The sequence below is a fragment of the Sorghum bicolor genome, chromosome 2 (genome assembly GCF_000003195.3).
Source record: "Sorghum bicolor cultivar BTx623 chromosome 2, Sorghum_bicolor_NCBIv3, whole genome shotgun sequence".
NCBI lineage: Eukaryota > Viridiplantae > Streptophyta > Magnoliopsida > Poales > Poaceae > Sorghum > Sorghum bicolor.
This window is the reverse complement of record NC_012871.2, coordinates 61,930,927-61,945,301: the sequence shown is the minus strand read 5'-3', so window position 1 is coordinate 61,945,301 and position 14,375 is coordinate 61,930,927. Positions and strand designations below refer to the sequence as shown.

The following is a 14,375-nucleotide window of genomic DNA, read 5'->3' as shown; positions in this document are numbered from 1 at the left end:
TTTATTGTTGAATCAGAATCACTTTGTGCTAGATTCTCTCTACAAATGTTTAATTCTAATAACAATCTAAAACACTTCTCGCTGCCAAACACACGCTAAATAGCCGGGCATCAGGTCATGCTCGAAAGAGAGTGAACCATGCCCACACGTGGTTAGTCCAGCGGGCATCAGGTCATGCTCGAAAGAGAGTGAACCATGCCCACACGTGATTAGTCCATTAGATGATGAATAGCAAAACGGAAAATCACTGGGCTTGTTTGGATAGCTATGCATCCACCTTTCAAGATACACATGCATCCACCTTTCAATCCATATGTGTTGGATTGGTTCAGTGTGAAATTTAAACTAAATTCTAAATTCTACGTCAAACCACTCCGACACATGGATTGAAATGGATTCATGGTTATCCAACAGCAAATCGGCATCTTAATCATTTGAAAGATACCTCTTCGGTAAATACAAATAAATGTACCATCCCTGTGAGAAAATGCAGTTCTTCATACTACAGTTCACTTATAATTATCATAATTTATCAAGTTGCAAAATGTGACTGTCTCCTAAAAGAAAGAAAATTATATAATTTAAAACCAGCTACAACGAATTTCTAAGACATTGCAAAACAAAAATATTTTCTTTACTCTACAGAAGAGACCATTGATAGTACAAAATTGCTCTATGCACTGATCTGCAGATTCATATCCTATTGGACTGCTAGCCGCTGGAGATGGTCCATGAAAACCTGGAAGCTCACATCATCTGTGAATATGACGTCTCCACCAGGGGAGGCATTATCCGAGTTATATGTCACTGATGGATTTAGCTTCGCCAGTAAAAATCGAGCCTGCAGTTCCGTAAGTAATTTTTAGTTCTGGATCATACTGTATTGTACAGGGAAAGATGTGCCGAGAGAAAGGTTTCGAAAAAAGACTACATGTAAAACACTTGGTTTTACGATGGAAGGTAGGTTTCTTCCCATTTTGAATAATGATCATTCCTCTAAATTATAATTATAATTATGATATAATCCCTCTGTCCACGGAAGAATCAATTCCTAGAGTCCGTACCACTAACTTTATAGAAAAGAGTAACAACATCTATGACATAAAATGCGCATCTTATGAAAATATATTCTATGATAAATCTAATGATACTAATTTGATACTATAAATCTTAGCAATTTTTTTTCTAGAAATTTAGTCAAAGTTTAAAATTTTTGATTTAGGACAACTCGAGGAATTGATTCTTTCATGGACGGAGGGATACTTTGTGGTAGTACACAACTACACACTAAATTTGAGCACTGATGATTAGACGTGACAAATGGCTAGATTCTGGGAGTGCTGACGTATCTAGGACATAGCAGGTGAAGTAAAGGACAAAGGGATTATTTTAGCACTGGTGGACCAATGGCATGACCAATTCCTTGGATATAAAGCACTGTTTGGTTTAGACGACATTTGGGATTTAGGAAGTTTGCAACTAAAGTTGAAAAAATGGATATGGATATTACATGCAGCAATTGTTGAACAGTTGATCATCTGCATGCAATTGAACATTAGACACAGGTGATGGCTCATTGTTCCTGCATCCCTTTCAATGGATGCTGAAGTGATGCTGCTTTTTACAGGAAACGCCCTGAATCTATAGCAATGTGCACTATGCTATTTGCGTTCAAGTGAAAGGTACGACTTAATTAATATCACTTCACTAACACATGAACAATCAAGCCCACCATATCATGTCCAAACATAACAACGGAAATCAAGAATGGACAGGAAAAAAAATGATACCTGAGATCCATATTGATCACATACTACCAAACGGGGTACAGGAAATCGCTCCTTTATTATTAAATTAGCTTCCTCATGTGGTGCTTTTAACAACTGGGCAAACACCTGAACATCGTACAAGTAAGCACCGCATGTTAACTATAGCATGTAATCCACAATGCATTCTAGATATGATCTACCTTGACACTATAATATAAAAATAATTACATTCGATGTAAAGGTGAAGCAAAATATTAAAAACTTAATTGAATAATAATGCGTAAGCGCAAAATTTGGCATTTCAGTTGACTAACATCACAAAGCTGTGAAGCATTGACAGGTTACCTCGTGACCTTCTTGATCTTGGTAGCCAGCATTTCGCCACTGTGCAATGGTTACCCCATGGAATATGACAACAGTAAAATAAGAGTCCAACAAAAGGATCTTGTCAGAAGCAATTGCAGTTGCATCCAAGAGAACTGGCTCTGGCCCTGATTGAAATGAATAGGATATAAGTGAAGGTTGAATCATCACAACTGCATTGGCTACATTCTCTCTATCTAACATCATCCTAAAATACGCAGTTTCATCAGGACTGTTATTAAAAACCTGCAACAGAAATAAATAATTAGTATCCAGAGATGTATACTCATCATATTGGAAACATTGATTAATGAAAAAAGGAGAACAGTCTACCTGAACAAATTGAGAACGCCTCAAATTAAATATAAACTGGGGAAATATTGACAGCCGTGGGGATAAACTGAAGGATGAGGGTGTCTCCTTCTGATAGTCTCCAAATTTTGAGCATATACGTATCAAAGCCCGATCAAGCCATCTTACTGGGTCAAAATCAACCTGGAATACTCCATGACAGGAAAATGTTACATTAAGATGAGCTAAGTACTTATAATTTACAAATTATTGCTCATGCTTCACGAATCCTTCCAGCCTTTATACTCCAAGAAATGCTCTTTATAAGAAGAATAGCAGATAATGTATTAATGTTGCCCCAATAAACTTCAAGAGCAGACATCATCAGGACAACCACTTGCAAAAAAACACTTAGGATTGTTGAGAGCTGACATCACACTTATATGACCAGCAATTCTTGACACAGGGAGCATGTGGGCAGAATGATCTATAATGATTCCCATTTTGTATATAACATAGCATGCTAATTTGGTTATCTCATCAAAACAGCAAAAAGGCTCATTGCACAACACCTAAAAATTAAAGTACTAACATATTTGCATCGATACGAAAGAAAAATATGCTGGGGGTACCTCAGTTTCCATCTTAAATGACACCAAGCGTGCCATGACTGCAGCTGCAGCTTCTTGATCAAAGCCGGCTACTAGCTCCTACAACACAAATGAACTTGCTAAGGAACTAATACCTTTTGTTTCATAAGAGAAACACAAAAATACCAGAAAAAAGTCAAAAGCACACTAGAAAGCACACTATAACGCATGTAAAAGCAAAATGCTTGAAAATTCAAATTAGTAAATTAGCCAAATAAAAGGAAACTTGCCTCCACATTGTTATCACCAGAGACCCATCTCCTGGAGATTGTGGTCGATCTTAATCTCATCTGACCCTCATTGTGCTGATAGCTGAATGTTGCATCATCAAGTTAGACAAATACGTCCACAACAGAATTAGGTGCTTACATATGAATAGGCCAAAGGAAACCAAAAATCTTCTTACTAGGTTAAGAACTGAAAGTAGAACTGATTGCTTGTTGATTGACCAATTGAATCTGGGCCATCCTTTTTTGCAATATCATATACCAAGCAAAGTGATGTCTTCCTGTCAAGGCCGCACATCTTCCAAGCGCTAGTGTTTCCTTGACCAATAACAGTGTCGGAAGACAAAGGACTTTTCTGCATAGCATGACATCAATATTTGAAATGTCAGAAAAAGAAACCACAACATTGTCTATGCCTGATTAACAAATTAGCTAGTATATGGTCATAGTGTCATACCTTCTCCAGGGAAGAACAGGGTCCAATGATGCCTTGAACCTTTACATCCTTTGAACAGTTAATCTCAAGAATACCACTGCAGAGGTAATTTAACCATATTAAAAAACCCACCATTCCACAAAGGTCTGATTGCAAATGTTAGTCGTTTTGGGATGTGTTGATCCAACTTTCAAATTTTGACCACCAATATGCAGGCTGAGAACATAGAATTAGTATTAAAAATATTTTCACAATATTCCTTCTAGGTAACATGATTTCATGAAATTACTAGGTAAAGTATCACACTGGACAGCGTTTTTTTTAACGCAATGGACAGCGTCAATGTCCTAAGAACCTTACATTTGCATCCAGAGAGAGTAGGATACTAGGATTTAAACTAAGATGTCTCAGGTTTAATTATCTGTTATGTGCATATGCATCATGGGCCAGCTGCCTTAGGTTGATCCATCCCCCTGACAAAACCGTGACCAAATTTGTTTCTCCGTGGTATTGTCCACCCATGAAGAGTACTCGCAAGCTAAGGCAGTGCCCCCTCTCTCATAGTCAATGTGGGTCCAGCCGACACATATCTTCAGGAAGAGGCCAGGTTGAAGATTGGTCGAGGCAGATGGCATCTACGATGCCCCCTGAATGTTAAGATCTTCATGTGGCTAACTCTACGAGAAGCAATTCTGACAAAAGATAATCTTCAAAAACGAAACTGGAGGAGGAATGAATCCTGTGCCTTTTGCACAGAGAAGGAAAGTGTGAATCATATTTTCTTTGGGGGCTTGTAACTTTGACCGATATTAGACCTGGATTAAAATCAGTTTGCCAAAGGGCAAATCGGTCTATGTAATGGGTTTAGCAGCCATTTGTTGGGCCATTTGGCATATCATAAACTCTAACAAGAGAGTCAAATCTCCTACCGAGATTGTTTGTATTATGTGTGTTCTTTCATCACTTATTGGGCAGGACTGCAAAAGACTGAGCTGAAGCAGGTGATCCAAGTCCTTACAAATGCATTTAATCTTCTCTCTCGACTAGAAAAAATCAAATAAGTTAGACAAAAGAACACTTACTTGAATGATAAACCAAGGTTGTCATCTGTTGACTGAAAGATGCGGAGAAGTGAGTCTTTGAAAACAGAATGGCCAAAACTTTCAGCAAGCACAACAATTCCTCCAGTCTTCTCAATTGCAACCTTCATTTCAGCGACTCCAACCTATAAAATCAAACCACAAAGAAGAGATCTATCAGTTCCGAACAAGGTAACCACATGTCTCAATTTACACAATGAAAAGACAAACAATTCTTTTTCATAAATGTATTTGATAATAGCACTGATTGTCTGTCCTACTATTGGAAGCAACTGTGTTCATTGTCTTAAATGTAAACATAGGAAATGATTTGTTCCTTATGCGACCCAATTTGGAAAGTTGTTAATGTGTGTATCAAAATACTTCTGCTTTTTGACGTTATTGATTTTGGCTAGGAAACCAGCTCATCTTCAAATTACGCATATGCATGATATAACCTGATGCATAGACATCTGTATATGTGATAAGGACAGCTAGTGGGATCACAAACTTAACCCCTCATGCATATGTGTAATCTTCCTTTCTCATTGAATGGCTCGCATGCATGCATAGTTAATTAGAGAAGGTTGCATCTTTTCGCATTAATTAGTGCGGCAAACGATGCACGATCACTAAAATAGTCAGGGGCAACTACATAAATTACCTTGAGCATTAATCTGTCTTAAAATTGTTAGAATGACATGTTTCTCTGGGACAGAAGAAGTATAATCACATTGCTAGTATAACAATGAATTATGAAATTAATTCATAAAAGTTAGATGTATGAACAGCAAGCAGAAACAAGGGAAAGGAGAATGTCGTCAAAGGAGACATGCAGCAAGCTGGTTTTTGTCCCTAACGAGTTATAACTTACATACTTAGAAAAAAAAAAGGAAATGAGTGGCAAACCTGGTCGACTGCACAAGCAAACAAATCCAGCACATGCCCTTGGTGCACAAGCTGCTTCGCTATTTGATCATAGAACTTAACAGCTTTATCATAAAGTGGTGCTGAGTCTTTATCAAGGTCTTTGTGTGAGCGAATGGGCTCTGATAAGGATTTGGATACAATCTGGAAATTTTGTAAGATAGTCATCCTACTGCACAAGAAAGCATGTTACAGAAGCATCTCTTAACCATATAATTATGTCATATGAAAACCATAGTTGGCACCAATGCAGGATCTTAATCAATATTTGTAGTCAGAAATATGAGTTTGTCAAGCAAAAGGACTGGGGCGAAGTGTCACCCATGATATTGCCTATTGGTGTGAAGAGAACTGTGGTAAATATAAATCTAATGAAAATAGTGAGATAAACATGAGTTAGTTGTTTGAAGAACAGAAACAACAGCATCTTCTGACAAAACACATGTACAATGGTAGAAGTATTTCTTATTAATATAATGATACACAGCTCTCCAGCATGTTCGAGGAAAAAACAGTGGTAGAAGTGAAGGCTTTGATCTTCACTCAATTCACTTATGGTTAGATTTCATCATAGTATTATAAAAGTAAATAAAGAGAACTGTAAATAGTATTTATGTTACATTATCACATTCACATGTACTCCAACATAGTCCCAAAGTAAATATGTAGCTAAAATAACTGCTCCCAGAACAATCGCTATTAACAGTGTTTTAGCATTTAACAGAATAGTTCAGGAAAATGGGACAAAACCATGTAAATCTTATATTAAATTTATAGCATCAGACTCGACAAAGTTCAGATCATGCGAACATATTCCATTCCACCTATGATGTTGAAAGTATCTAGTAAGTTACAAAAATAATAACATTTCTAGAGCTTATAGAACCTATGTAAAACTTCCAGATAACAGAGAAATTTGGATGCATATCAGCGAAGGAACCTTCCCAATTTGCCCTCTATTAGGATGTTATACCAACACTGATGTAGTTGAAGGAAGTAAGGAACCATAAATAGGTTGAAAGAAGATGGCATCCAGATGAAAGAATTTGGACTTACAGAACCGGGGCCCTCTGTAGATGGACCACCAACAAATGCCATTATCCTAGCACCTGATCCAGGAACACAAACCCCAAGGAGATTGGCTGCAACACTTAAGGCAGCTCCAGTGCACCTAGATGCACGCTGATCAGCTGGAACAGGCCAAGGGTCCTTTTGTATTTCTTCTATAACCTACATACAGTGAAATTATATGAACACAAGGCTATGCTGTATGGAATGGACAGTGATATCTACTATTTTAATTGTAATTAATGTAATGTAATTGGTACTTAACTGAGTTCAACACAAACTCGCATTCAGAAGCAGGCAGCAGAAACCTAGAGATGCTCTCAGATGAAAGACCATCTCTGGTACCAGCGATCACGCCTGTGGTGGGCATTTTCTTCCCTGCAAAGAAGCACATTTGTTCCAATATTTGTTCCTTGGTGACCTCCTTTGTTCCCTTGAATACATATGACTTCGGCAACAAGCCAAAACCCAATTCATGAACCTGAACATGCAGATGTTGTAATTAAACTAACCAATCAAATATCAAAAAGAAAAATTATATGGAGCATTATAAAGAAAACAATGGGCTTTTACCTGCACATACGTCCCGAATGTAATGAATCCAACAAGGGAATTATCTGGCAATAGCTCAACAGCTTGTGCCAGTGCGGACTTCAAATAACCAATTTCTTCTTCAATCATGCAAGTATCTACAACAAAAATGAAAACTGGTGGAACTATAGGACCAGTTTCAGTTGAGGATATGTACTCAACGGTGGTATACTGAGGAAAGAGTTCTGCAGGGAGATTATTTTCTGAGATTGACGAGTAGTGTTGTGGGAACTGGTTGCGTTGAAAGCAGAATGGACAGACCCAGATCTTAGCAACATAGTCAACAATGGAGAAAGGGTTGAGGATGGAACGACACATGCGACAGCGAAGGGGTGAATATGGGAGAACCGGGATATCAGGAATTGATTTCAAAGGTGTATAGATAGCGGAAACAGGAATCACACAGTTCACAGTCTCCTGTTTTGTGCCTGGAATAACATTCCAGGGCATCCTTATCCCATCTTGTACCTCTAGGTCAAGGAACTCAGACATCTTCGATGCAGCAGACTTGTCAATAGTTGTAAGAGGCTTCACAAGTTGGACGAAGGAATCTGGCCTGCAAATATCAAATAAGAGGCTGCGAAAATTGGTCACCATGAATAAGAGAAAACAGTCAAAACAGAAACAAATGAGAAAACCCTCAGCCAATCACAGTTTAATTAGCTTAACAAGTACAGGGAGGACCAGCAACTCTGCTCTGAAGGTTCAAATCCTTCTACTGCTAAATGACATAACCGTGTGACTAACCAGTACTCATGTAGAATATCCTCATCTAGTTAAAACGAGTATTACCTTGAGTTCACAAAATAAAGTGCACGGAACCACATGTTTTATGTTATATCTTTTTTTCACAGAACCCTAGATGTCTCTGCTTAAGACATATAAGTATATAACGCTAAGTTGAATTGTGCTATTGTTATTACTAAACCCCACCTTAAGACAGCTCAGCCTGACCTGATAAGATGGCGAATCTGAGATACCAGTATTCTATGTTGCCTGTGTCCTGGGTGGACCAGAAGCGTCGAGATTATGTGCCACAACACAGGAGCCCCAGATGCATGGGTTTTTTTTTCCAGCTGAGTCAGCTATAGAAACAGTGGGCAGCAAGATTTTCGTAAAATTCCTTAAGCATAATTGTAATGTTGCGATTTCTTAGCCATAAAACCAGGGATGGACGCTGTTTTCTTTTGAAATTTTTTTGGGCCATCCCATATCATCAATAGTTGTAGATGTAGACATCGTGAAGTGAAGTTTCACTTAAAATGGTAGACACTGCGAAAATGTCAGCACACTAATGAGACTACAAATAATACACTCAGCCAGGGGCTGACGCCACCGGCGGAGCCAAGGCCCGGCCACCCTGGGCAGCTGGCCGGGCTCCCACGGGAACAGCAGAGTCGGGAGGGGAGAGGGAGGTGCGTACGCAGGGTCGTCGGCTGTTGCGCGGAGGACGCAGGCGAGGGCGCGAGGCGACTGGCGACAGAAGGTGGGGGGAGCCGCCGACGCCGCCGCCGAGCCTGGGACTGCCCCTCCGTCGCTGGACGCCGCCGAGGGGGAGCCACCAACGCGCGGAAGATCCTATCCTTGGGACCGAGCCTGAGCGCGAGTGGGGGAAGGAGCAGAAGATCTGCGCTGAGGGACCGAGCCTGAGAGGCGCTGCGAGGGAGATGAGCGTCGGCGCTGCGCTAGGAGCCGGCGGTGCGAACGGAGAAGCGAAGGGGCGACCCAGGGGCTGGAGGATCGGGATCGGGATCACGAGTCAAAGTCACGCTGTAATAACTTGCCCTTCCGTATCCAACCTTCAATTTTGATCCAACGGCTCAAGGATTTTCAATAAATAAGGGGGTGTTATCCCCTTTTATCCCAAAAAAATTGAGTTTTAGTCTATCATTTTGGATAATGAAACTAAACACCATATAAAATTTTTGACAAAAAGTAGCTATTCTCTATTTTGAATTTTGACCTCAAGAGTTAAGAGGCAAAAAAAACCCAAAAAGACCTCAATAGCCTATAAATTCTGTATTTTGGATGGAACAAATACCACCCTAAAATTTTTAGTATTTTTACATTTCATCATACCAAAGTAGTTGATATTTTACATTATTTGGGGAACTAAACACCCCCTAAGTACCTCATGGGATGGTTTGGGATTTTCAATAAATAAGTACCTCATATGGCTGTTGATATTGGATGGGATGGACCTGTTACGGATAGAGTCATTCCACCTATTGTAAAGATTCGGGGTGAAACTATCTCTATTTAGATAGATTTACTCGTCCCATTTAGGACAAGCGCGGGTGCTGAAGGATGGGAGGAAGAAGAACGGTGCATAACAGCTCGAAGATCGAGGAACTCGCAATGCAGAGGAGCTTGTGATTGGCGGCGGCGCACTACGCAGGGAGAAGGACTCATGTGGTGGTAGAGGGTCGAGGGTGGCGACGCTCAAGGCCGAGGGAGAAGGGTGTGATTGCGCAACGCGTAGGGCGAGGGTCCGATGGAGGACCTCGAGGCACTGCAGGGCCGAGGGAGAAGAGCGCAAGTGCATGCGAAGGGTGGAGATCTGTCGCCGACGATGGAAGAAATATTGTTCGGTGGCCCACATATGATATAGTATCGCGCCACTTCCATATCCTCGGACCAAACACATAGGAAGGATGACCTTCTCCACACGAGGTGCACAACCACGCCAGACGCATCTCCTATTCCTTGCCACCACCGTTGCTGCCACTGTGCCTAGGCGCCCTCTCTTTCTTCCTCTCTGGTGCGTCTGCCGGAGGCAAGAAGGGGAGGAGACCCATCCTTTTTCCTATAGTTTTTATATCTAGTTGCTTAAGATTTAGTCCAAATAAATATTCTAGCAAAATCAAATGATTTTTCGGTTAGGATCGTGTTTGTAGTGATGGCTTCGGTGGTTGCCACCACGAGATCGTCGTTGCAGGCGTCGATTTCATCGGTAGATAGCCAATTGATGGCTTTTATCTGCAAGAAGAGGGTTGCTTCTAGGTGCTCTCAGGATAGTTCGACTCATCGATCTCATTGTCGATAGTCACAAAGAGATCAAGGTATTGAAACAATGAATAAGCATCCTATGTTATACCTGACGATACAACTATCGACATTCTTTCATCGGTTTTGAAGCGTCTAGATCTTATGATATGTCCAATGTTTTGGATTGGTTGTTAGATTTGGCGTAAGAAGTGTACTTTAGCTTCGATGTTCTAGAGAAGCCATTAGAGAAGAAGACAATAGAATAATCTGGATATAATATTATGTATTTTTATTTCAGGTTGTTTATGTGTAATTTGATTGAGAATGTAGTGCGCCAAGTTTTTATATAATCCCCTTTCTCTAAAACAAAATGACATTCTCCGCTCGACATATGCCTACAAGGTCCAGATCGAGGCAAACCTTTTCCTACCGCCCACCCCCACTAGATGAAGCCTCTACCAAATATAAAAGTGGAAAAAAGAAATCCCAAAAACCGGAGATTGGGCCTTCTTGCTCTGGTCTTTGCAGGTATTTATATTTAATACTCCATGTATACGTCTAAAGATTTGATGTGACAGAGAATCTTAAAAAATTTTGAGTTTTTAGGTGGAAGTAAACAAGGCCTTGTTTGCTCCCTTCCCAAAATCCCCTTTCAGTTACCCGCTTGTAGTCAAGTGTGTAACACGCCTCTCACCGGAGGACGAGATCACGCGAGAAGCAGTCGAACCTAGGCGCCATATCCCACGCACGAGGCAATGTCGTCTCGTTCCCGCATCTCCTCCGCCGGCTTCGCCGCCGCCGCTTCCTCCTTGCCGTCACCGCGCGCTCCCGCCTCGCCCTCGCTGACGCCACGGCCCGCGTGAGGTCAGGGACGTTCCGCTCGGAGGAGGCACACCACCTGTTCGACGAATTGTTGTGTCAAGCGACCCCATACCCGTGCGCGCGCTGAACGGGTTCCTTGCTGCGCTCGCACGTGCGCCTTTCCTCCGCCGCCTGCAGAGATGGTCCTACCCTTGCCATCTCACTCTTCAACCGTGCGTCTCGGGTTGACGGCCCGCAGGTTGCTGTCCTCTACATTATGCACCTATGGCATCCTCATGGACTGCTGCACCCGTGCACACCGCCCGGAGCTAACGCCGGCCTTCTTCGGCCAGGTCTTCAAGATAGGCTTGGGCGTTGAAACCATCAACATCAACATCTTTCTCAAGGGCCTATGTGCAGCAAAGCGGACAGAGAGGCTTTGGACATCCTTCTCCACAGAATGCCTGAGTTAGGCTGTGTGCCTAATGTTTCCTCGTACTGCATACTTCTGAAGAGCTTCTGCGGCGACGGAAAGAGTGGCCACTGGCCAGGCAGATGAATTGCTCTGGATGATGGCTGAAACGGGAGCTGTCTGCTCGCCCAACGTGGTTGCGTATAGTACGGTCATCGATGGCTTCTTTAAGGAGGGCAATGTTAACAAAGCATGTGATCTATTCAATGAAATGGTGCAGCGAGGCATTTCACCTAATTTAGTGACTTATAACTCTGTTGTTCATGCACTCTGTAAGGCAAGAGCAGTGGACAGGGCAGAGGCTATCCTTCGACCGATGGTTGGTAAAGGTGTCCGGCCAGATCGCATGACGTATAATAACTTGATCTATGTAGATTCCTCTATGGGCCAATGGAAGGAGGCAGTTAGGGTATTTAAAGAGATGACAAGTCAGGGCATCTTACCAGATGTTGTTACTTTCAACATGTTAATGGCTTCCCTTTGCAAGCATGAAAAAATCAAGGATGCTAGATATGTTTTTGACTCAATGGCAATAAAGGGCCAAAAACGTGATATTTTTTTCCTACCAAATTATGCTTAACGGGTATGCAACTAAAGGATACCTTGTTGATATGACAGATCTCTTCAATTTGATGTTAGGAGATAGTATTGCACCTAACAGCTGTATTTTCAATGTACTGATCAAATTATGCTGAATGTGGAATGCTAGATAGGGCTACGATTGTCTTCAATGAAATGAGGGAGCATGGAGTGGAACCTAATGTTGTAACCTATTCAACAGTGATTGTTGTTCTTTGTAGAGTTGGTAAGATGAATGATGCTGTGGAAAAGTTTAATCAGATGATTGATCAAGGAGTAGCACCCGATGTATGTACTTACAGTTGCCTGATTCAAGGTTTTTGTACCCTTGGTGCTTTGCTGAAAGCCAAGGAATTGGTTTTGGAAATGATGAATTAAGGTATATGTCCTGACATTGTTTTCTTCAGTTCGATAATAAACAACCTTTGCAAAGTGGGAAGGGTAGTGGAAGCACAAGATATATTTGACTTAACTGTAAGTATTGGTGTGCATCCTAATGTTATGGTGTATAATACACTGATGGATGGGTATTGCCTAGTTCACAAGATGAAGAAAGCATTAAAAGTATTTGATGCTATGGTGTCAGTTGGCATTGAACCAAATGTTGTAACATACAGTACACTTGTTAATGGCTATTGTAAAATTGGAAGGATCAATGAAGGGTTAAGTCTTTTCACAGAAATGTTGCATAAGGGAATAGAGCCTTCAGCTATTTCGTACGACATCATACTTCGTGGATTATTTCAGGCTGGGAGAATAGTTTCTGCAGTGGAAATGTTCCATGAAATGACTAAAAGTGGAATATAAGTGGACACGACTTTTTAAAAACAATTGCTCTGATAAAGCAATCTTGCTTTTCAAAGAACTACGTGCAATGAATGCAACGATCGATATCAAAACTCTCAGTATCATGATATCTGGAATGTTTCAAACTAGGAGAGTTAAGGAAGCTAAGGGTCTGTTTGCTTCTATCTCGGGAAGTGGACTGGTGCCTTCTGTTGTGACTTACAATGTGATGATGACAAATCTTATAAAAGAAGGATTGGTTGAAGAGGCAGACAGGATGTTTTCATTCATGGAGAACTCTGGCTGTGATCCCAACTCCCGATTGCTGAATCATGTGGTAAGGGAGTTACTAGAGAAACGTGAAATAGTCAGGGCTGGAACTTACCTGTCCAAAATTGATGAAAGTAGATGTGAGAGTTTCTCTCTTAGCATTAGAATATTTATCATGTCTGTTAATACAACTGATGTTGCACTTACGTAGAATGACTTGATGAGTTCTGAATTCTGACGGAGAATGAAGCACTTGTGACCACACGAGGCATGGTATAATGAATGAATATTTTTGGAACCAGTCCTTGCAGGCACCTGCCACGGGTAGGCTAAATATGATTGACCTTTTCTACTAAAACAGTTATTAGTTCACTTCATGTGCATGTTTTCTTGGAAGATTGCTTCCCATTTGACCTGCTTGATATGCAAATGCTCATTTACTTTTGATAGATACAAACCTATACCGAATGTTCAGGTAAAGGACTTGATGAAGATTCCCCTACGTGGTAAGCTTTCCTTACTCTGCAGCTCAGCGCCTCCACCACGAGTCAGCGATTTAATTGATAATTGATGCTCACTATTTTTTTTTGATTGATAGATCTGGTACTTGGTTTCCTAACCTCTCGATTTGCACAGAATTGACTTAGGCCTGGCCCCCATCAAAATGCTGCATTGCAGCAGACTGCAGACAACAGGCATTCAGAACATTTTCCTTTTGGTCGCCTTGTTTAGTTCACCCTAAAAACAAAAAACTTTTCAAGATTTCCCGTCACATCGAATCTTGTGGCACATGTGTATAAAACACTAAATATAGACGAAAAACAAAAACTAATTATACAGTAAATCGAGATGAATCTTTTGAGTCTAGTTAGTCCATGATTAAATAATAATTACCAAATAAAAATGAGAGTGCTACAATACCAAAAAAAAAAAATCGGAAGTAAACAAGCCCACTTCAGTTGGCAAGTCGTCGAGTAAAGCTACCCAACCGTGCGCTCCTCATCTGCACTTTGTTTCATTCCATCTGGTTTTACATCTCGGAGCGCTGGTGCAGCCGTTCAAAGTTGTCTTCATCTCA

At 41.0% G+C, this 14,375-nt stretch overlaps 1 protein-coding gene and 1 pseudogene across 2 annotated transcripts; one reads left to right on the top strand and one right to left on the bottom strand.

The window, feature by feature from the left end:
• LOC8063710 (protein transport protein SEC23) lies at positions 401-9,177 on the bottom strand. Of its 2 annotated transcripts, XM_002460301.2 has the most exons (14): positions 8,825-9,173; positions 7,384-7,957; positions 7,076-7,291; positions 6,799-6,972; positions 5,725-5,886; positions 4,819-4,961; positions 3,758-3,833; positions 3,480-3,655; positions 3,304-3,385; positions 3,056-3,133; positions 2,466-2,627; positions 2,115-2,378; positions 1,791-1,895; positions 401-841 (listed from the first exon to the last, which is right to left on the bottom strand). In XM_002460301.2, the coding sequence occupies exons 2-14, from the start codon at positions 7,891-7,893 to the stop codon at positions 701-703; spliced, it is 2,289 nt and encodes a 762-aa protein (XP_002460346.1). In that variant the 5' UTR covers positions 7,894-7,957; positions 8,825-9,173; the 3' UTR covers positions 401-700. The 2 variants fall into 2 exon arrangements, with proteins under 2 accessions (XP_002460346.1, XP_021309508.1); XM_021453833.1 differs by having other exon boundaries at positions 2,115-2,627; positions 8,825-9,177.
• Positions 11,058-13,508, top strand: LOC110432749 (annotated as a pseudogene).